This window comes from Pelmatolapia mariae, linkage group LG7, assembly GCF_036321145.2.
Source record: "Pelmatolapia mariae isolate MD_Pm_ZW linkage group LG7, Pm_UMD_F_2, whole genome shotgun sequence".
NCBI lineage: Eukaryota > Metazoa > Chordata > Actinopteri > Cichliformes > Cichlidae > Pelmatolapia > Pelmatolapia mariae.
Genome location: NC_086233.1, coordinates 61,700,973 through 61,723,503, shown reverse-complemented (window position 1 = coordinate 61,723,503; position 22,531 = coordinate 61,700,973). Strand labels below are relative to the sequence as shown.

The window sequence follows — 22,531 nt, the reverse complement described above, 5'->3', positions numbered from 1 at the left end:
ATGGGGACGGGGCTATCATTCGGAGGACCCCGCCTGAAAAGAGCCCACATAATCATGAAATCTTCTAAGATATTTAATCCGCTCAACTAACCAGCGAGGACATTAAATTAGGACTGATAGATTCGTTGTTCACTAAAAATGACCAAAGCATTACAGAAGTTATCGTTTTAAATTTCACACCGGCACAAACCCAGAAGCTTCTGTCCAACTTAGTGAGCGTATCATGGCGGCGCAGATGGCGGTAAATTCGGGTAAGGATGTATATTTTATTAAATAATTGGATTTTGTTTAATTATTGCATCAAATCTCAACCTATGTTATGCATAGAAGCGCAGATATATGCGCTTCTTGGCCGCAGATTTGTCGATTATGATATGTTTTGACCACATGTTGTTGGGTCTGTCAGGCTAGCATAGCTTAGCCTTGCACATAGCAAATAGACGTTAAGTTAGCTGAGGTTAAATAACAAATTAGTTTTACTCATTTACACCGAACTAATTCCCACACTCAACCTGAAATAACAGGGAGGGATGACACGACTTGTCTGATAGATCAGCCGACCGGCTTGAAATAAAACTGAAACTAACAACTCGGGGGAGGCAAAGAAGTGTCTGTACTATACTTCTGGAATCTTTTATAGTGCTGTATATAGGATAGGCAAAATGCCGCAGTGGTGTTAACAAGCATGGTTATAACAAATTAACTCGAAATGACTAAAAATGAGTTGTTTGCATACTTGTGTGACGACCCAAAACATCTAAAAGCTTATTTACTCCTTCAGGAGCCAGTCTGTGGGGGCCACTGAAAGAGCTCTGGGAGACAGTGGACGGAGCTGTGTTAAGGAGACAGCCCGAGAGTGTTCACCTCCTAGACCTACAGCTGAAGAAACACAAACCTCACTTTCTGTCACTTTTTAAGAACCCGGTAAGATGGCATGAATAGGTAATTTAAAACACTGCAATTTCTCACACATGCAGGTCACGGGTGTTTTTTTTTTTTTGTTGTTGTTTTTTTCAATGTGTAGCTTGTAGTTACAGTCTGTCCTCCGAGACTCTGATATTGACAGCGTCTTGTCTTCTCTTCATTTTTAGCCAAAAAGTGCAGAGCAAAGAGAGAAAGTGCGTAAAGCCAGCACAGAAGGCATCGCCATCCAAGGTCAGCAGGGGTCACGGCTCCTTCCAGAACAGCTTCTGACAGAGGCTTTCATCCTCAGTGATCTCTTTGACATTGGAGAGTTGGCAGCTTTGGAGCTTCTCTTGGCAGGTAACATGAAGGGAAAAAATCCCCAACTTTATCCAGCATAGATTAATTCCATTTCATCTTATAGGTAAAGTGTCACTGTAGTTAATTGTGTAGCAGGTTCTAGTGTATGGATTGTCCTGATCAAACACTGAGACTGAGCTCTGTTTCTCTCTCCAGGTGAACAGCAGCAGCCCTATTTTCCAGGACTGACACGAGGCCTAGTGGCCGTGTTACTTTACTGGGATGGAAAACTTTGTATGGCCAACTCTCTGCGCACACTCATTCAGTCACGACAGGGCAAGACCTTCACCCTGGATCTTAGGTAATAACGGTGTCTAAAAGTAGTACAATGAAACATTGATAAATGCTGTTAAAGTCCCATATGATGAAGGTGTTTTTGTCCTGCTTGTGTTTTTTTTGGTAACCATTGCCCTTGATGTAAATATGTAAAAATTGTGTATGTTTCTGTTTTGTGTCTTGTGTACTGTTTGTTTGTATATGTGTCTTTCTGGCTGCTGTTACATCCAAATTTCCCCTTGTGGGACAATTAAAGGATTATTCTATTCTATTCTATTCTATTTGAATCTTATGTTTGACAATGTCATTTGTTTTCTCCTTCAGTGGAGAGCTGGTGGCTTTGACAACACGATTTACAGATGAGCTCATGAGCCAAGGTCTGACCAAACGCATTCTAACTTTGGTGTCAGAGATAAGCGTGACGCGTGAGTTTGAACGACTGCAGAAAGAACGCGGATTGGGCAACGAAAAGCACAGGAAGGAGGTGTGAAGTAATCTTTTGTATAAATTTTAACCAAAGATATAAATCTTCAAATTGCTTTGTTTTGTTTTTCCAGTGTTAAAGGAACAATACAGTGCCACTAATTTTCTCAACACCGCTCAAATAGAAACATAGAGTGTAGGAATGCAGAGTGGATTATGGAAAATATGGATTACATGTAGTTTCTGCATCTGTCACCAGGTTGGAGACCTCATCAAGGAATGCCGACAGGCGCTTGCAGACAGCCTGTTTTCATGGACCTGCCAATCACCCCTGTCAAAAGATGACACTCTGGCACTCATTGGCCACCTGGAGACAGTTACAGCTCAGGCTGATGGCTCACTGGACAGTGTTAGCCTGGCTCTGGTTATGGCACTGCTCTACTGCTTGGATGTCAGTTTTATAGAGCAGGGGACTGAAGATAGAGATGGTAAGTTCGTGTTGATGGTTTTGGTTTTCTTTCTTTTTTTCCTGTTGAAATCACTGATTCCAAAAATCATCTGCCTGCATGTGTTTTCCTCCAGATTTGCTCCAGGCACTTCCATTGCTGACAGAAAGGCAGTATGTATCTGCAGTGCACAGTCGCCTGATGGACAGCCAACCATGGAAGCTTCCGGGGCTGCAGGCCGTGTGTCGACTGGCGTGGGCTCTGTCGCTGAGAGTCCTTTCCCAGCTGCCACAGGGCTCTGGTAAGTACTGCATTCCTTGAGTCTCCATTAAAAATCTCCTTCTAATTCTTAAGTTTTCTGAGATAACAGCTATTTCATGTTATTGTACGTGTATCTTTGTGCAGCACTGGTTGAGTTCACTGAGGCAGATGAGGCTCTGGCTGATCAGGCTCTCCTGGGCGATGTCTTCTTGTTTATGAAGGAGGGCATTCTGGGATGTGAGAGTTTTTCCCAGGAAGAGTTTTACATCCGCCGTGTCCATTCACTCATCACAGACTTTCTGGCTCTTATGCCAATGAAGGTAAGAGATGCTGCAGGTGCATGCTTTTAACTTAAGACTGACATGTAAAACTATAATATGGTTTTTAACTTATCAGATTCAACATTCTGTAATTATCACATTTCATTTATTTATTTATTTTTGCATCTTAACAAGCGTATTTTGGCTTTTTGCAGGTGAAGCAGCTTCGTAACCGTGCCGATGAGGATGCCCGCCTCGTGCACATGTCCTTACAGATGGACAGCGAGCTTCCGTCGTCATTGCGAAAGGACTTGGACCACCTCATGATCCTGGTTAGCGTTTTTTTTTTTTTTTTTTTTACATATCCATATATACATATGAGGCAATATTACCTCTAACCTTTTATTACCTAAAGGAAAATTACTGATCGATGAGAATTTTTGGTTTGTGTTTTCAGATAGGGGAGTTTTACAGCAAGGACCCATTTGGATTAGAGCTGGGTTTGGAGTTCTGGTGTCCCACGGAGTCTCTTCAACACAGCTCCCTGCAGGGTTCTTATCTGGGAATGGCCCTGCAAAGACCTCCACATAAACAGGTAGGGTTCATGTTTTTGTGACTACTGTTACTGATTGTCCAATTGATTTAGATTTGGGGAGGAGGGGTGTGTGTGTCCATTGCTTCTATTTGTTTAAAGGTGTTTTTATATTTTGTGATTTTTGACACAGGTGGTTTTGTCCAAGTTTGTACGTCAGATGGGAGACCTTCTGCCGTCCACCCTCTACATCTCTTATCTCCGTATGTTAAAAGGACTTGCCAATGGCCCTCAGTGTGCTCATTACTGCTTCAGCCTGCTTAAGACCAACGGGGCAGCACACAGTAAGACTAAATTGCTTTATAGAATTTATTTATTTATTTTTTTAGTGATATTTCAGTTGAAATCAACACAAATTTGATTTGAAGTTAAGCCTTTCCACAAAAGGAACTTCATTATGTTGTAATAATAATAATAATGTCTTGTTTTTTGTTTTTTAACAAAACAACATTTAAAATTGTTTTATTTTTTATTTACACCATTAGAATATTGTCTGGGTCCATTATTATGTATAATTATTATTAAGTCAAAAACCTTGTCAGTGTGTACTGTAGTTTTCTCTAATGCATACTAATCTTGTTCAGGTGACAACATCCAGGGAGTTTCAGGCAGTCCGGTGTCCTGGGAACATTTTTTTCACTCACTCATGCTCTACCATGAAAACCTGCGACGAGACCTCCCAAATCCAGATTCGGCTCACTACCGCCACCCGCCACTCAGGGGCATCACCCAAAGAGAGATGGAAGGACTTACCTCGTTTTTGCAGTTGCTCGCCACCATCATCACATGGGTATGCCACAACAGGCATGAATTTGTGCTGCTATGTGGGTGTAAAATACCACAAAGTCAGATGTTTATTTCTATCTTCTCTAGAGTGAAAATGCTCGACTGGCCTTGTGCGAGCATCCCCAGTGGACCCCAGTTGTCGTGATGTTGGGATTGCTTCAGTGCAGCGTTCCTCCCGTCCTGAAAGCTGAGCTCCTGCACTGCCTGGCAGCGTTTGGAAAGTCACCGGAGATCGCTGCTTCACTCTGGCAGTCGCTGGAGTACACGCAGGTAAAACAGAACAATTTTTATTTTTATTAAAAATGACATGAGTTTACACTAATAGGGTCAACACTGTTTGTCATGTGCAAATAAAATATGAATTATGATAATATCAGAAAGTCACAGACTCCCTTTCTACTCTCACAATATTTCTCTACATGTTAAGCTTAATTTCTGCGCTAAAGCTGTCAGGAGTCACCAATGCTCTCACCACTGAAATGACTATAAGATGCTGTAAACATGCAAATGTCCAGTCCTCATGATTGCGGCCATTTCTTAAAACCTAATTTCCAGAAAACAAAACATCGTCACTCTTGTGTTTCTTTCTGTAACTTTATGTTTTGAAGCTTCTCATTTTGTTGATTTTTCATTTCTTGTCAAACAGATCCTTCAGACGGTGCGAGCCCCCGGACAGAGACAAGCAGCAGGGATAGAGGTGAGATTTTAGTTGTGTTTTTGTTTTGTTTTTTTCTCTTCAGCAAGCGTAATGGTCAGAGGGTGACATTTAAGCCTGTCTTGTTGTAAAGAGAAACAATGCAGACAGGTTATCAGTGTGATTTGTCTTTAAATGTTCTTCTGTTTACAAAATTGGCGCTCTGAGTAGGTCTGCTGTAATTGGGCCGTTACAGATCTGCATCATAGATTAGTAAAACAGCTGGAGACTAAAAGTTTTACTTTAATTTGATTGATTGCTAAACATCCTGTAAAAAGAGGGACGTGACTCAAACTTTGTGAATTATTTTCATGGCCATCAGGTGGAGCTGAATGAGATCGAGTCGAGCTGTGAGGAGTACCCACTGACACGATCTTTCTGCCACCTGATCAGCACCTTGGTGGAGGGAAGCCTGCCCGTTAATTTAGGAGCAGGGTTGCGTGTGCCCGGCTTTCAGCCCTACTTAAACTTCTTGCGTGACTCTGTGTTCCTCCCCTTCCCCACCAGAGCGTATCGTCGCCCTGCTGAGAAGGTAATGCTCCCTCCTAGCGTCAAGGTGTAGACACGAAACATAGATTCACTTTTAACTGTGTGTAAATCTGCTCATTTTGAAATTCCATCTCCCAGTGGGAGGTAGCCGACTCTGCCCTCGAGGTGTTCCACAAGCTGCTGCGGGACTACGAGCCCCAGCCGTCGGACTTTGTCCAGGAGATTGTGGAACTGCAGGGTGAGCAGGTCCCGGCCCATAAGCCTCCGGGCCACAGCATCATGTTCCACCTGCTCAATGACTCGCCCATGCTGGCACTCTGCCTCAGCCTGCTGGAGGAGGGGGTCCGCCAGCTGGACACCTATGCACCTTTCCCCGGTGAGAAAGCATGCACTGCTGTTAGGGAAATGGAGAGAACTTGTGTATTTGTGTCTTTGTTCTGACAGAAGAGTGCATCACTCTGCCCTTACAGGTAAAAAGCACTTGGAGTCAGCAGTGTTGCACTGCTTGTGCCTTTTGGACTTGGCTCTGCAGAAGGAAGCAGTGTTCATGGATCTTCTTAGGGAGAGCCAGGCCTCTCTGCTGGTTTCTCCCCTGGAGCAGCTCCTCCAAGGCGTCAGCCCTCAAACCAGAAGGGCTGATCACATTGTCAACATTGCGAGGTAAACACATCCTTTTTTAATTTTTTATGTTTTTAAAATGATGTTTGAACTGTAATGTATTTTTGTTTTTGGCTTTTTCTGGTCCTTGTTCACTTTGTATTAATGTTGGCTATTCACTAAAGCTTGTAACTCAGAGTCTTTGCAGCACAGTTATGAACTCTGCCGTTTGTCTTTGGCAGGTATCTTTACCACAGCAGCTCAAACCCAGAGGCCGCCTTCCAGAGCGCCAAGATTCTGCGTCGCATCGCCAACTACCCAAACATTCAGATTAGGCTGGTGGGAGACTTCACACATGACCAGGCACGTCCAAGTCTGAACAGTCTGGAAACACGTGTCATATTTTGAATTGGATGGAACAGTTGCCTCGATATAAACTCGTTTGTCTTTCAGTATATATTAGTAAATTAGATCTGTGTAAGAAAACTGCTTGAACAGTATTGAAATTTTCAAGATGACTTGGAACAGGTTTCATGAAACCTTGGGGTGTTTTTACTGTGCATGTAAGCGTTAGCTGTGTTAAAGCAGACATTAATTTAAACGTCTCCACTTCAGGCTGTAAGTGACAAGCTCATGGCAGGCTTTGTGGAGTGTCTGGACAATGAAGACGCAGAGGAGGGCACAGAGAAAGATGGTGAGACGATCTTCACCTATCAATTATTAAAACTGTCACACTCAGGCTTCCTAATTTCCGCCTTATATACTAACTTTCAGACGTAGACTCACAAAAGAAGGTGGCAAGGATCCGGCATGAAACCCAGATCCATATTTTGAACCTGCTCATTACGTCTTTGGAGTTGAAGGCACCAAATCTGGCCCTTTATCTTTTGGGCTATGAAGTCAAGAAGCCTGTGTCGTCAACCAATCTCCAGGACCCGGGTGAGAGTTTGGTCTTTACAGTGAATATGTTCATTTTGGTAGCAGTTATGATGTTTAACACTGTTTGAACCTTTTATGGATTAAGTGGAAAGAAAACCGGATGACTTAAGTGTGTTTGTCTTACAGGTGTGTTAGGGTGCCCACGTAGCTGCCTGCACGCCATCCTGAGTCGGCTGCAGAGAGGCACAGAGAAAAGATCGGGACCTGCGCTCACACAGCAGGCCCCGCACCTGGCTGAGCTCTGCTACCAGGTAATATTTAAATGAGGCACAATCTCCGCAGTGAGAGATGTGTCACAGCTAGCAGGAGGATTTTATGTTACAGAATATTTCAAATTTCTTTGTGTTTGTCTGGTTTTCTTTCTCTCTCAGGTGATCTACCAGCTGTGTGCTTGTCCAGACACATCTGGACCCACAATGCGCTATTTGAGGACCAGTCAGGATTTCCTGTTCTCACACCTGCAACACCTACCCTTCATCCTGCCAAGTGAGCTCAGAATCCCTGCTAACCTTGTTAAATAAAAGGCGTTTTACCAACAAAGCAGTAGCATTAATTTGAAACGAGTTGTTGTGTATCCATGCAGGGAGGAAATAATGGACAGAAAACAATGCAGGATTTTTTTCTCTCTTTCTTCTTCTCCTCAGGTAACCAGATTGCTGCCCTCTCCCAGATGTCTTGGCTCATGAAAACGGCTGCAATCGAGCTGAGAGTGACCTCACTCAACCGCCAGCGTTCCCATACACAGCGCCTCGTCAGCCTCCTGCTGGATGACCAGCCACACGCTCAGCATGCAGGTAAAGGAAAGTTGCTCTATACTTTCCATGGTTGTAAATAAAAGCTTAAAGGATCTTTTTAGAAAACTTTCAAGCCCTCACAGCTGAGAGTCCTGTTTATTGTAAAGGAAATTTACAATATGCACCTAAAACCTTTTTATTTTTTATATTTTTTAGCAGATGGGGAATCTGGCATGGAAGACGAGACTAGATCAGTCAGCGGTTTTCTGCATTTTGACACAGTTTCTAAAGGTTTGTGTCACAAGTCCACCTTCAAATTTAGAAAAATATTAGAAGAATACATGTGAGGAGTTTTTAAGAATGAACCCAGATTGTCTCGCTTTTCATCATCAGTGCGCAGGAAGTTACTGAGCGTGCTGGATGCCATCGAATTCAGCCAGGATATGCCTGAGCTGCTGCAGCTGGACTTCTTTGAACGCACTCAGATAGAGCAGGTGATCTCCAACTGTGAGCATGTCAATGAGCAGGGACATACTGTGTGCAACGTTAAGGTACGTTTCCAGATACGATGCCTAATGTATTTTCTTGATCTGATCTTTGTGTTGTTTCAGCCTCTGAAGTTGGTTTTCATTTTCCTCACAGTTGCTTCACAGAGTGCTGGTCGCTGAGGTGAATGCGCTGCAAGGAATGGCAGCGATTGGACAGAGGCCTCTTTTAATGGAAGTGAGTGAAACTCACAAACTGACGTCCTGTAATTTTAGCTGAAAGCTGTAATTCCATTCCATTGCTGTTTACTTTGCCTTAGGAGGTGAACTCAATCCTGCAGCAAGTGGTGGAACGTAACCGTGTCCGTCGGAGCCTGAGTGCAAAGCGGCATGCGCTGCAGTCCTGGAGGAGTCTGGTGGAGACGCTGCTGACTGCCTGCCCAGCTGATCTGATACCTGCTGATGAGCGGCAGCTCATCATCAGGGATCTGCTGCTGGACCTGCACGATAAGGTCAGTGATCATGTCAGTGTAGCAGTAATATCCAGTCCTGTCCAATAAGGAACTGGTCTCAGTGTTCAATACTTGTGTAATTTATGCACTCAAGTTTTTGTAACTGTGCTTTGTCTAGGTGTTATCAGAGGATGCAGCAGGAGAATTGATGCCCATTGTTGCCGGAGCGGTCTTCACACTGACAGCTCACCTCAGCCAATCAGTGCTGTCTGAGCAGCAGCAGGGGGTGGGATTAGAAACATCCTCTGGCTTTGCGTCAATCGCCAACTCTGCCCTGCACCTGATCCTGCGCAAGCTGCTGGACTTTATACTTTCTACTGGTTAGTGACTCATAAACCCACATTTCTCACATGGGGAAACTTTTCAGGATGTACTTTGATCCCAATACGTTTTTGTAATGTCTTTCACACCTTAAGGAGGCGGATATCAGCGTCTGCGTGCTCACCTGTATGGCTCTCTGCTGTATTATCTGCAAATTGCCCAGAAACCTGAAGAACCGGACACTCTGCAGACAGGTACAACACAGAAGCAGTCACACACTGCATGTTATAATAAGAAAGTCCTTTTGGACCTCTTTTTATTTTACAAAAAAGTCATTGTTAGTGTTTTCTGACATATACTGTCTGTTAGTATCATTTCAAAGGAACAGTGGGTTTGTCTGAGAAAATGTCTTTGTTTGCAGCAGGTAAAGCAATGTGGGAACGTCTCACAGCTCCTGAAGATGGTTTCTCCAAACTGCAGAGGGAGAACCTTGCGATCATCGAGAGCTACGGCAAGGCCCTCATGGAGGTTGTGTGCCGAGATGCCTGTGACGGCCATGAAATTAGCAGGGTAAGGGTTAAACCTACATGAAGCTTTCTCTGCCTATTTCAGCCTCATGGTGATTTTTTTTTCTTTGCCCCCAATCTTGATGCATCCTAATATGCTTTTCTGGAATACCAAGTATCTTTTGCTTCTATCAACACCTCTCTGTTTTAATGTTAACCAAGCCTAACAAGTATTCTGCCTCCCCGCCCTGTCAGATGCTGGCCATGGCCGTGCTGGACCGCATCCTGTCAATTGACCGTCAGAATCAGTGGCTGCTGTATATTTGCAACAGTGGCTACCTGCGGTCGTTGGTGGAGAGCTTGAGGCAGGATGATGTGGCGCTACAGAGCCTGCTCACACCCCAGCCACCTCTCCTCAAACCACTCTACATCTTTGAAAGCAAGATGGTGAGGAGACAGTTTTCAGTATTTAGTTTCTAAAATTGAACACACCAGCCTCAACGAGTGGAAGATTGTGAAGCTACAAACTTGTTTGCGTGTTTAGGCTCTGCTGACTCGTGTGGCTAAGACGGGGCAGGGAGCCGTGGAGCTGTTGCGCTGTGGGCTGGTGGCACAGCTGATGGAGTGTCAGGTGTTTGACATGGTGCCCGACAGCGACGCACACAGGTATGGATGTGGGGATAGGAGGAGAGAGTGAGAGGACTAGCTGTCTTTTTAAAAAGTTCTTATATTTGATATGTAAACATCTTATATCCCTTTTTAAAACAACTCTGCCCTTTATTCAGAAAACTTGAGCTGTTGAAATCTATATTTCTAGTTTCCCTTATGTTTGCATCTGTTCCTCTATGGTTTGCAGGGTTATGAGGGACCCATCAGGCTTCATCCCCAGCCCTATGGACCGTTACAGACAGATTCTTTTACCAACCTTAAGGCTCTTTCAAGTGATTCTGACTTCCACCTCCATAAATCACCAGCAGGGGGCAGCACAAGTAAGTGTATAAGGTTGTTAGACCTGAGCTTTGGCATTTCAAATATTGTCATGTGTCTGAGTTTATTATTTGGTTTCCTGTTCTGGTTTGGTTGATCTTTTGCTCGGCTGAATGTAGGGCTGTAGTAATCCAAATTTTAGTAATTGATTATTCGATCAGTTATTGAGTTATCAGGTAAGAAATCGTATGTTATTGCCCATTAATAAGGCAGATTTTCAAAAGTCTTTCAAAATGAATTGCTCATTGGTTTCTATTTTAGAAATTACTATAGTTGTAATTTTTTTTTCTTTTTTTTTTTCTTTTTTCCAAAAATGCACAAAAAAATAATAATACATGTTATTTGAAAGCGCCTTTCAGAACACTCAAGGACACTGTACACAGCAGAAAAATTAAAAGCAGGCAATTTACAAAATCTTAAAACATAAAAGATAAAACAGATTTAAAACAGAATGGAAAAAGTTATGTGGGATTAGCTATTCTGAACAGGTGAGTTTTGAGTCTAGACTTGAAAAGAGAAAAGGAAGTGATATTTCTTATATCAGGAGGTAGGGAATTCCAGAGCAGCTGAAAGCACTGCTCCCCATGGTGGCGGGGGGGCAGAGTGGTGATCTGAACCATATCAGAGAGATATGGAGGGGAGAGTTGATGAATAGCCTTAAATGTTTACAAAAGTATTTTAAAATTGGTGCAATATTTGACTGGGAGCCAATGAAGCTTCCTGCAGGATGGGGGGGTGATGTGGTGATAATACGGGCAGCAGAGTTCTGGACACGTTGAAGCTTAGATGTATAATCTCTAGCACAGTTGAATCAAAATAAGGCATACATGCAGCTTAAACTAAAACCTAAAATAAAATGGCTTTCACGCGGTTTTCTTGGAAGGCAAAAAGAGAGAAAATGACGTCTTCTCGGTTAGGTTGATTTTTGCATATGATCATGTGTATGCGTTTTTGTGTGTGTCTGTTTGCTTAATCGTGTTAATGACACGTGCACGTGGGAGTGTGAGGTTTTAAAGAAATATCTCATGACTACAATGATGAAAATCGAGCATGTGGACATTCTCTGCGGTTTGTCCTATTTTGATGCAACGTTTCCTGCTGCAGGAAAAAAAACAACTTTGTGATGGTTTAGATGTTAATAATAATAATGTTAACAATGATTCAGTGTCCAGCCTAGAAAGTCCCGGGCTAGTGGCTCAGTTTTTACTAGCCTATGTGTATTTTACTTCCCTGTGGAAAGGGGGGGGGGGGGGGGGGGGGGGGTGAGCTTTCATTTTTATCTGCTTAAATATTAATGTAATGAACTTAATATAATATTTTTCCTGTTTTGTATATTTTACATAAATCTAAATCTGTAAAATAATGGTATTAAAGCCTTGAAATGAAATATGGTCCAGTACACCCCACACCCCCCTTTAGATTCACCCCTGCTGCAGCCTTCAGCAAACTGCCAAAGTCAAACATTGTATCAGACTAAGCTAACAGTTCATCTTCATACGCATGCTTTTATTTAACTTCTGTAGCTTTACTGTAGATTTTGGATGGGAGCAGCTTCAAAGCTTTCCCTTGGTGTGACACACGATGGTTTGGTTAAGGACTCCTGCCAGTTTTTTCCCAAGTAAAGGTTTTCACAGTGATTACAGGAACAAGCGGCCCTAAACCTGAGCTCATGGTCTCCTTAACGTCGCCCCCTCTTTGCCGCGTAGACAGACTCTTGATTCATGTTAAACCATGACGTGTCGTCTTCACCCCTGCTGATGCGTTATCAGTGTTTTTGTTGAAAGCCTGGGGGCTGCATGGGCTTAATGATGTGGTACGTTTGATGCACGTGTGTGCCTTTAGAGAAGTTTCAGGTCTATTTCTAGTTGCAAATGTGGGTGAAACACTCACGCTTATATGGGGACGAATGAGCCCCACTGAGTCGTGGAATAAACAAAGCATTAAAGCAAAAAGTGATCAAAGTGATTTTTTTCTTTTTAAATAATGGAGTTATCTGAGTTACTCAATGAATCGTTGAGTTTGATTTTTGATTTGAAAGTGAGTAATAAGTAACAACAAATATCTGTGTGCAGGTTCTCCAGTGGCTGATAGTCCATGCAGACACCATTCAGTCCCTGCTGCGCTGCCAGGAGCTCAGTATGGGAGCTTTGCAGGAACTTTCTCTGCTTACTGGCATCATCAGTAAAACAGCTCTGCCAGGTACAAAGATGAGCAGTCACACTGAACTGAAAGCACAAAGCTCTTTTAATGTTATATCACCCTTATGCAAACCACGTGTTTATAATCAGTGACTCAGTAACTACTTGATGTCTCAGGTGCCCTTGAGATGGGTGGAGAAGTCAACAGCGCTGCGCTTATGGAGTTCCAAGGTCACATTAACAGATTCCAGGTCAGATGATGCCCTTAGTTTTTATTACATACCAACCTGTTGTAACCTGTTCTAAGTTCTAACTTTCACTTTTATCTTGTCCAACCCTCTTTAACCTCTGCGTCTACTTTTCAGTGTGAGATTTGCATAAGTGGCAATGTCTCTCTCTCTCTCTTTTTTTTTTAGCGCCTATGTCTGTCTCTGCTTGGCCGTCTGGCAGGAAGTGAGCGGGACAGGTTGCTAAAACAGGCTGAGATCTCTGCACCTGGAGACTCAGCAGAACGGCGAGAAGAGATGGAGGTGGCCATGCAACAGGTTTGACGGTTATTCTATAAATGGTAAAACTGGAGATGTAAAGTGTATTCTCAGTGCCAGCTTCCCAGTTAGCATATTTATATTTTACATATTCCAAGTGTAGAGTGGACACTTTGGGGCAAAATCCACAAGAGTGGCACTGAAATGTCTGGAGTTTTCTCTCTGTAATCAGGGTTATCAGTCCTGCATCGTCAGTGACTTGAACCATGCTGTCCTTTGTCCCAAGGTTTGTGCTAACATCATGGAGTACTGCCAGGCCCTCCTGCTGCAGAGCTCAGCCCAGGCTCAGTTCAGCATCTGCCTCTTCAGCCCGTCAGGCAGCGAGCCAGCTGGCAGGGACGGAGCACGTACTGGTCAGTGATATTCTACCCTAACTTATGAAGAATAAGGGTTTGGCTCATGTTAATCGTTAATGTGGCTTAGCCTATGGTTATGGAATGTTTTCGAAGCTTGTGGTGTTCCTGGAGTTTCCGGTTTATGGAAACACTTTCAGTTTAACGATAGACTCTTCCTCCTCTTTTCAAGACCTTTCATCCACTGTGCCATCGATGGCTTACTCTCGGGTCCCTAGTCTTGGTTTGGTCTTGTACCTGCTCAAGAATAGTGCTGCTGATTTTTTCCGGTTCCACCAAAGTCACAGGCAGAGCCTGGGAAAGCTTCAGAGCCTGGATCAGCTCCCACCTGAGGAGCTCAAGGAGGTAATAGATAGATGCAACAGTGTATATAGAGATATAACTTGACCACTGTCAGTTTACCAAATAAACTTGCAAACTTGCACATCCTGCATACGTTTTGATTGTTAGCGTTGTTTCCCGTCAGTTTTAACCACCTTTTCTCTGTAGTTGTGCCAAGGCCTGGTTTCAGGCCCAGGAGGAGTGGAGAAAATCTCATCAGTCCACAGGAGCTTGCTGGCCAAGAGACGACTGGTCCAGCTCATCAACAACAGAGCCAAGCTGCTGGCCTTGTGCTCCTGTATCCTTTGCCCCTTGCAGACACACTTGTAGAAATGGGATTAACAAGATTAAACCAGGAATGATAAATGCTACGCTGAAACTGCCTCTGTCCATCATTTCTGTGCCATATAGTGTTTGATTACTGATAAGAGTTATTAAAAAAAATGCCACATGAGAAGCTGTGGACAGCCTTGACCCGACTCCTGCTTAGATGTGATTGAGACATGCTTATTCGTGCTGTGGCGTCACCTGGAGTACTACTTGTTGCATTGTATACCCACTGACCCCAAAGACTCGCTGCTGCCTGGATCCACTTTATACAGATCACGCCTCGCAGATGGTAGGGGCACATGTTACAGAGAATATATCCCAATAATAGGTTCATTGCACTTTTTGGTTATTGAGAGCAGATGTGGCATAGACACTGTATGATCCCTGGGTGAGTAAACATGAACATTTCTGTATCTTCATATTCTTTAGACTCATTCAGCGGGCTGCAGGCCAGCGGAGGCCGAGGACTAAGCCTATCCAGAGTCAGCCAACAAGATCTAGATCTGGTAAGAAATTTCTGTAAATTGGTATGAGTCTGCAAACTAAGATGTGTTGTACCTCTTGTACACAGTTGTACATTCTGGGGCAGTTTCCTAGCCATGCATTAAGCCTCGGCCTAAACCATAAGCATTTTTTAAATGGAGATTTTCATCAAGTTTTTCCTTTAGCCTGGGATTAATCTCTTTCTCTTGTCTGTGTGATTGCAGCTGAAAAGCGACATGGCTGCAGGATTTGGGGAGGCCCTGCAGAGGAAGCTGCTGGAGGTGGAGGGCTTGTACAGCCAGGTCCGCTCTCGCTATACTTTTATCCAGGCTCTGGTCCGCAGGATCCGCGGCCTGCTGCGACAGCCCAAAAGCTGAGACTGGCCAAGATCCGATTACCTTCTCTCAGTCAGTTTGAACTTCTGCCTTCATAACAGGCAAAACCAGAACACTGCTAAGGACTTAATGTCTGGCAACATCACTCCTTTCTACTGACCCGACCTTCCTCTTCTATAACACGTAGTGTCAATTTCGATCATGCTTACGTTCAAAGTGCAAGTAGCACCATTTGAGGAATTGAGAATGTGGAGAAGAAAAAGCAGAAGAAATTTTTACTTGTTAAACTGTATTTGATATTCTGTTTGTTTGTTCGGATGATTTTTGTGAAAATAAACTTCTTTTTCTAAATCGGTTAAATGTCTAGTTCTCACCTTCCTCGCACCATAAATGGCCTAAACGACAGTGGCTACGGGCACCTTTTATTTTTAATGGGTAAAGACGAGGTTACCGTCTGCTGACATTTGATTAGACTGTATTAATAGAAATGTTTTTCAAGCTTCTGACTCTTTCACAGTGACATTTTCACGCTGCTTTTTTTTGTTTTTTTTCTAACAGCTTAGCTTATCGCGCACATCACAAAGACGTCGACCACTGGTGTGCTGAACACCAGTGACTGATTTCACCTATTTTTACATGCATGTCTGGGTTTACTCATTTCAAACTGCTTATCAGGAGAAGCAAAACCAGGAACCAAAACAACAAGATGCTCTTTGTGAAAGTAGCATCACAATAGCTGACAGAAGTGGGCAAGTGTCACACTGAAACACACTGTACACCAGGCATTCTAGCGCCAACAAAGCTAGCTCCACGAGTCATTTAATCTCCTTTTTATTTTCTTTGAAGGAACACTTTATAAGACTGTAAAGTGCGTAGATTCTTAAACCTTTGTTAAAGGGACGAGAGGACGCATAAAAATCTAGCTTTTACATTCAGATCTAGCAGACAGAAGTTTTGTGCTCTTAGTTTTTATTTGAATACAGGCGACTGGGGGCGGGTGGAAATAGTTCAGAGAGGTGAGCACCAGCATTGAGCACGGGGGGGGGGGGGATGAAAACGCCATGGAAAATATAGGCACATTTCCTCACCACAGTCCATCGTGGACTGTGATCTCTGTGACACATTTCATGGGTTGGTGGTGGAAAAAGAAAAAAATAATCTTAAAATAAAAAAGGATGTACCGAATGCTCTTCTCAGCTGACACACGGAAACAAATTTGTCCTAGGTTTAACAGATCATGCTCGCGTAGTCTATAAATTACTTTAAATAATAAAATTAATTACAGCATTAAAAACACATTTACAGTTGTTGCACCAGCTTGCTATACCGATTGTGCTGCATATGCATCCAAACAGAAACCCTGACACGTGGATAATGATGATCCCTGCTCCTCTCTTCCTGTGAACAAGCTGACATCTCTGTCGTGTACAAAGCTGCCATTTTAGATTCAGCCAACTCTGGGACTGACTGGTGTTTTCGCCCATCACAGCTACGTAACCGCAGGATGAGAACTAAATTTACATTTGCAGATAACGTTGCTTGGGGGAGGTTTAGAAATGCATCGAGCATGTCAAACGGAGTCTTCACAGTAGGTTGTAACTATTTTGTGAAAAAACACTGCTCTAACTGGACATATATAAAAATATTATCTTATACATCAACACTGGAATTATACACTCCATTAAAAAATTGGCATAGGATTAAAAATCGCATCCATCGGGCTCTACTTCTAACAGAATCCATCTTTACATGTTAATGTTGCTTCATCTGTAAGTTTGTTTCAGATTAAAAGGTTAAAACTTTTTTTTGCTTTTAAGAGGAGAGATGGGACCATCATTATCCAACCACATGATCACTGTTACAGATTTGGAACAATCTCAACCAAAGAAAAGGGGAAATACTGTAAATTCTTTATAGCACATTTAGAGGTTTTTCTATTTAATAGAAACAAAGTCTGACTAATGTCTGTACATAAAAACAAAACTGTTCATTTAGGGAAAAAAAACCAAACATTTATACTGTACATGTACAGAGAAATACAGCACCAGCAGACTTAGTTGGACCACCTTTCCTGCTGTGATTCACATCCTCACAGGGTACTTTGTTAAGTCTGCGGTAGTCCACTGGCTCGAGTCCATGGAGAGTGATTTTGCGCTGTCATTAATAGTGCCTGTTTGAGGGAAGGTGATCTATCCTGAGGCCCCTCTGTTCTAGTGTTGATTGTATCAGAAGTGTCCGTTAGTAATCCAGCACAGCTCTAGCAGTGAATCTTGCAGGAGAAAATCCAGGCGTTAACAAAGACACACGAGAGACACGAGGAGAGGCAGCTTATCCAGCACTTTGTTTCCCATGCTGTCTTTAAGATAAAGATTCGACGACAGAACGGATAGCAAGTGTTCGTATTTGTGCATGCAGAATAAATCTGCACATCCCATCTTTTTATTTGAACAATCCAACTGCAGTTTGCATGTTTAGAAGTGCAAACGCAGTTTGTTTGTAGAAAACAAGCCCTTATGTGTTATCAGTGCTGGCTTCCTCCGTGTTGTTGTTATCCGACACGCCGCTGCCGTTGGTCTCGGGACGTTCCGGTATCCCTCCCGTCACCGCCACTCGAATTACTTTCAACCAGCGCTGCTTAAGTTCCTCGGTCTCAGCAGCAAAGTTGTGGGTGGACTTGGACTGGGAGATGCGGAAGCTTGCCGGTGGGTCTGTGGGCCGGGCGGTGTCGTCCACAGAATAACCCACCAGGGGTATGGTGCACTGTGCTTTTACATCCTGAGAGGAAAGTCAAAGAAGAGATCGTCTTCACTGTAAATGGTCTGCTAAATTAACATATCTAATCACATTTGTGGCTTGAAGTAGCTGTTTTACCTGTGGAGCTCCATAGAGGTAAAGCACCAGACTCTCCTTCTCAGGGATGACGCACCAACACTTCTGCCAAATTTTGCTCTTCTCAGAGTGCTGCAGGAAGCCACACATGATGCTGCTGTCTGCAAACTGACCGGCTTCAATCTGCAAAAATGAGCACAGATCAGCAAAAGAAAAAAAAAAAAAAAAAACAGGAACGCCAGCTGAAGTTATTTCTGTCACATGATGGTTTACTCCCATTACCATTTTAACTTTCAAGTTCATCTTATCTTCACTGATATAAATGAGGGTTCGTATTAGACAACATCAGGTTTATCTTCCTAATAAACTCGCAGTTCATGTATTCACTGAAAAGTCACCTCAAGAATGCCCTTTTTCTTGCCCTCCGCTATCGCCTCTCCAGTCAGGATGCAGTGGCAGTCCTTGCACACTTTGTTCATTTTGTTGCCATCGTATTCAAGCGGCGCTTTATAGTCTGAGCATTTCCAGCACACCACCTGTAAGAGAGAGGCAGCAATATTATTAGCAATAATGATAACAATTTAGCGAGAGGAGAGGAGAGGAGAGGAGGTTTGGAACTCTGCAGTCACTGACTCAGCAGAGCGGCAGTAAGTTTTACACCCTATATTGCTCAACACTCAATTCCGTGAGTTTTTAGAGCAACTCATTTGTTCACAAATTTTTGTGGCTGAGCGTTTGATTCGATACACTTATGGCAACAGGACTGAAAACACCTGAATTCAAAGATTCAGAGGGGTGATCCACACACTTTGTGGTTTAAAACGTCATTAAATCATCATTCGACATATTTGGTGGAATAAAACATCACATAGGCAGTATCTGGGTATTCACAATTCAACTAATGGGGTCTAACCTCTCTACCGTGCACTGTGCATACACATGCATGGCACCCACAACAGAAATATTACTCACATAGCCGCAGGCTCTGCAGTGGTGTCTCCGACGTGTAATAGCATTGAAAGACTCCTTACACTTCATACACATTGTCACTTCGTTGTCACGGATCCAGCGCGGGGCGCGCTTTCCCAGCTCAGCTTTCTGCCATTAAAAGAAAAAAAGCTCACTCACTGTGGCAGCACAGACATGTGTGGGCAATTCAACTCTGTGCAATTTGATCCAACACTGACCGACACTTCGTCCACGTCTTTTAGTGCATTCTTGAATGACTCGTTTTTCTGCTGGAAGATCTCGATGGTCGCCTGGAAAGCCTGGAAAAGAATAAGCACGACAGGGGGTGTCACTTTAAATTTGTATGAAAAAAAAAAGAGTTAAATAGGAAAACCACCTGGAAATTACGTACTTTGATCCAGTCAGCCTTGTCTTGCTCTGAGCTGATGAGGTGGAGAAAACAGAAACAGAATTCAGTTTAACACATAAAAGACAAGGATGCGTTCAAATTAATCTGTCACACAACAGCAAAAGGGCTGAGAACCACTGATTTACAGGATCTGAAAATGAACACTGGGTGTAGTCATTTAGCAGCCGTTTCATACATATAACATTGTTTTTGCACTTTTAACAGAGTGTTTAACACTTGGGTGCTGAATGGAGAATTTAACTTTTGCATATTGTGTGTTAATGCTGCTCGAAAAAGAGTACCTGGCCTGGAGTTCAAGTGTCCTCTCCTTCCCAGACACTTGGAAGGTATGAGGGTAGTCCTCATTGATTGTTTCCAGGACCTTCATCCCATCGATGCCGATTCGAGTCCTCACCGTATATTTAGGACCTCCCAGGCTGAATTTCGGGACGCAGTATAACAGCATATTGTTGAACTAGAAGAAAAGGGGGAAAAAAACCACTTTGCAGTTGAGTTATGTAACCATGTAAGCTGGATGCATCAGCACTATTGTAGTTTAGGTTTCTGGGCACAGTTTCCTTCCTGAGGGTGAAAACCTTAAACTCTGCAGGTAACCCGAATCACGCACACGGGGCACATTCTACGTTCAGCTAATTAGAAACAGACACAACTTAATTACATCATCTGGCAATCTCAGTAATTGAGAGACTTCTTCATGTGCCTCTGATGTACCCTTACACAGAGGTGGTCCTAGCAAGAAATGATTCACTTGTTTCAATTGACTGGTGTGGGCAAAGTCTCGCCTCAGCATATTTCCCCGCAGTGTCCTTTATTATACAAGAAGGTGTTTCTCTCACCAGGAAGAGGTATCGCTCCATTGCTGACGTGTTCCTGGCCGCCAGCTTCAAGATGTGGCCCTCTTTGATGAACTCGTTGGAAGGATTAACAATGTCCTCCTCTTCACCCAGCATCTCGTAAATTTCCAGCAGTTTCTTTAGATTTTCCTAAAAGATGAAGTTATGTTCATCTTAGTAAATGGGAAGCTGTTAGAGAGGATCTGTATCAGCTGGCTAAAGCCAATCTTTACTTACAGACTTTCTTATGGCACTGTTGGAGTGTGTAGCTGCTGTTCCAATAATCTCTAATGATCCTGAAAAAAAGGGCAGATAATCCAGAAACTTAACAGAATAATTTTAGACACCCTCAGTGAAATGAACCCGATTCCTCACTGTGCAGCGTTCAGGGGCCGTTCCTACTTACTTTCTGCATCTCTTCGATCGGGGTCGTCCTGAGGCAGCTTCTTCAGGTAGTCTTTAAGCAACATCTCATATCGAGGGACGCGCTGCACTGGCTCCAACATGTGATGCTGAAGCGTTAGACACCCACAGATCTCTTGACTCTGTCCAGACAAAACAAGAAAGCTTTGATTTTCCTTTATCATACAAATGCTTCATAACACAACAGACGCTTAAGCATAAAAGCCACAACACGGTATGAAAATGCATGTTTTTTCTTTACTGGACTCTGTTACACAGTGCATACCTGTATCTCCTGAATTATAGCCTTAAACTGAGGTGAACGGTCTGTCCACTGCTTCAGCAACTCCATGGCTTTGTCGAAATTCTTCACATATTCTGCATACATTTTGAGGAAGGGTGTGAGTTTCTGCAGGATGTCCCCAATGCGAGGTTTAGAATCCCTGCAGGAAAGATGTGGGTGGGGTTGTAAGAGTAAAAGATCTAATTTAGTACAAAGACAGTTTCTTTTGCAGCTTGCACTGGCTGAACCGTGCATTTTTATTCCTTGTACGTGTACATGTATTAAAATAGCTCCAAAACTGCTGAGCTTGACCTCATGCATCATCAGCGCAGCAGCACAAGCAGCTGCATCAGCACATGTATGAGCACTAGTTCGAGTAGCTGAATCTCACCATTCTCCCATCCGTTTCTCCAGGTCGGGAAGCAGAAACTGGCTGTGAAAGGCGTGGATGGAGGAGATATTGGAGAAGATGTTCTTTACTACGTCCACAGGGAATGTTCCCTTATTGGCCTCCTCCATTAGCTTAGCACAAAACTCCTGAAGAGACATATACAGTGGCAACGAATTAGGGTTTCTGTTCTGCGCAATGTTAAACCTTTTACAATGGAAAATGGTCAAGAAAACAGAAGTGGCCTCTCGCTGGGTTCCTCACCTGGTCCAGCAGGTTCAGTCGCGCCACGTAAGCCTTCTCTGTGTGCAAGAGCTCGCTGGCGATTTTAAATAGTTTCTGTTCGTTTGTCTCCTGAAAAGAGAGAGCACACACATATGTGAATTCTTGCATTTCTGGCTATAGCACTTGAAAATCTTGCTGTTGCCATGTAAAGTACCTGCATGCCGATTTGCAGTAAAACTGAACTGAGATTATTCTGGGAATTATTCAGTTACTAATGTGTGAAAGTGCTATTCTGCTGAGAGACGGACAGATACAAAGTCACATCATTTACTGGCAACTTAACAGCGTCTGATACTTCTCTAACAATGGCTTTGTCAATTCCCACATCTTTTTTTGAAAGCGTAGCTTCCCGTCCCTTTGCTAGTTCCCTTTGCAAGATTTCGTTCACAACTGAATTGAAACTACAAGAACTGTGTGACCAGTGAGCAAGACAACGTTTATAGCTGTACATTTACCAATGTGGGTTCAACGCACTGCTGTTCACTGCAGCCTTGTGTTCAGCACAGTTTTGCTGTTGTTACACACACCGGCAAGTAGCACCTGTGTGTGTTTCATTAACATGACGCTAACAGTGAACTGACATGTGGTGCTCGAGGACCTTCGAATGGGAAATGAAAATGTGGAAGAAGGGAAACGACACCAAATCCAACAAAGATACACGTCTGTATAAAACTAAGCCTCAGGCGAGTGGTTAGTAAAGCCACGAAGCCGTGACAATAGCACACTGACGCTCACCTGAAAGGTTCCAGAACAAACTTTAGATACATTCATTACCAATGCATCCACATGCCGATCATTGTTTTTTTTTTATCAAGTTCTTTGTGTCCCAAAAATACAACTTTCACAATAAAAAGACATTATAGATAGCAAAGTACACTGGCCAGTAGAATCACTCGGATCGAGACAAAGCATAAGCAAGCGTGCTGACTCAAAAGATAAGATAAAACTTTATCAGTCCCACAAGTGGGAAATTTGTTTGATTGGTACAAAGTTAAGGGCAACAAAAATGAAAAAATAAAATAACATAGAATAAAGATACTATGTTACAGGCAGTGTTAAACAAAAAGTTGAAATGTCTGGTCTAAAGAATGTACAGTATAAAATCCAGGAATATAAA

The 22,531-nt window shown here is 43.1% G+C and overlaps 2 protein-coding genes across 10 annotated transcripts in view; one reads left to right on the top strand and one right to left on the bottom strand.

Moving 5' to 3' along the window:
* The first annotated feature begins 99 nt into the window (after positions 1 to 99).
* Positions 100 to 15,385, top strand: nup205 (nucleoporin 205). 4 transcript variants are annotated; one of them, XM_063480138.1, is made up of 42 exons: positions 100 to 251; positions 782 to 924; positions 1,092 to 1,263; positions 1,420 to 1,564; positions 1,864 to 2,023; positions 2,222 to 2,450; positions 2,545 to 2,709; positions 2,814 to 2,989; positions 3,145 to 3,261; positions 3,387 to 3,524; positions 3,655 to 3,805; positions 4,106 to 4,311; positions 4,395 to 4,577; positions 4,954 to 5,004; positions 5,324 to 5,533; positions 5,629 to 5,866; positions 5,961 to 6,150; positions 6,330 to 6,450; positions 6,703 to 6,781; positions 6,862 to 7,026; positions 7,153 to 7,277; positions 7,398 to 7,512; positions 7,671 to 7,820; positions 7,980 to 8,051; positions 8,154 to 8,311; positions 8,403 to 8,483; positions 8,566 to 8,757; positions 8,876 to 9,077; positions 9,174 to 9,272; positions 9,443 to 9,588; positions 9,780 to 9,971; positions 10,069 to 10,190; positions 10,381 to 10,513; positions 12,584 to 12,710; positions 12,827 to 12,900; positions 13,066 to 13,194; positions 13,421 to 13,547; positions 13,720 to 13,892; positions 14,037 to 14,166; positions 14,359 to 14,487; positions 14,628 to 14,704; positions 14,906 to 15,385. In XM_063480138.1, exons 1-42 carry the CDS (start codon positions 224 to 226, stop codon positions 15,056 to 15,058), a joined length of 5,973 nt encoding a protein of 1,990 aa, XP_063336208.1. In that variant the 5' UTR covers positions 100 to 223; the 3' UTR covers positions 15,059 to 15,385. The 4 variants fall into 4 exon arrangements, with proteins under 4 accessions (XP_063336208.1, XP_063336206.1, XP_063336207.1 ...); XM_063480136.1 differs by having other exon boundaries at positions 9,440 to 9,588; XM_063480137.1 differs by having other exon boundaries at positions 7,977 to 8,051.
* Positions 15,386 to 15,846: 461 nt separating this feature from the next.
* The window catches only part of fgd4a (FYVE, RhoGEF and PH domain containing 4a), a 47,955-nt gene continuing 41,270 nt past the window's right edge, over positions 15,847 to 22,531 (bottom strand). For all 6 annotated transcript variants that reach the window (XM_063480129.1, XM_063480130.1, XM_063480131.1 and 3 more), the window contains 13 exons: positions 21,394 to 21,483; positions 21,133 to 21,278; positions 20,745 to 20,901; positions 20,463 to 20,601; positions 20,294 to 20,352; positions 20,060 to 20,206; positions 19,505 to 19,677; positions 19,206 to 19,236; positions 19,033 to 19,113; positions 18,818 to 18,943; positions 18,244 to 18,381; positions 17,888 to 18,028; positions 15,847 to 17,791 (listed from right to left, as the gene is read on the bottom strand). In XM_063480129.1, the coding sequence (XP_063336199.1) occupies positions 17,528 to 17,791; positions 17,888 to 18,028; positions 18,244 to 18,381; positions 18,818 to 18,943; positions 19,033 to 19,113; positions 19,206 to 19,236; positions 19,505 to 19,677; positions 20,060 to 20,206; positions 20,294 to 20,352; positions 20,463 to 20,601; positions 20,745 to 20,901; positions 21,133 to 21,278; positions 21,394 to 21,483 (1,692 nt within the window). In that variant the 3' untranslated portion in view covers positions 15,847 to 17,527. The remainder of the gene's footprint in view (positions 17,792 to 17,887; positions 18,029 to 18,243; positions 18,382 to 18,817; positions 18,944 to 19,032; positions 19,114 to 19,205; positions 19,237 to 19,504; positions 19,678 to 20,059; positions 20,207 to 20,293; positions 20,353 to 20,462; positions 20,602 to 20,744; positions 20,902 to 21,132; positions 21,279 to 21,393; positions 21,484 to 22,531) is intronic.

Coding starts and splice junctions, on each gene's coding strand:
- nup205 (XM_063480135.1), top strand. CDS start 224: ATGGCGGCGCAGATGGCGGTAAATTCGG. Junction 3,806..4,105: donor GACCAACGGGGCAGCACACA/GTAAGACTAAAT, acceptor AATCTTGTTCAG/GTGACAACATCCAGGGAGTT. Junction 5,534..5,628: donor ATCGTCGCCCTGCTGAGAAG/GTAATGCTCCCT, acceptor TCCATCTCCCAG/TGGGAGGTAGCCGACTCTGC.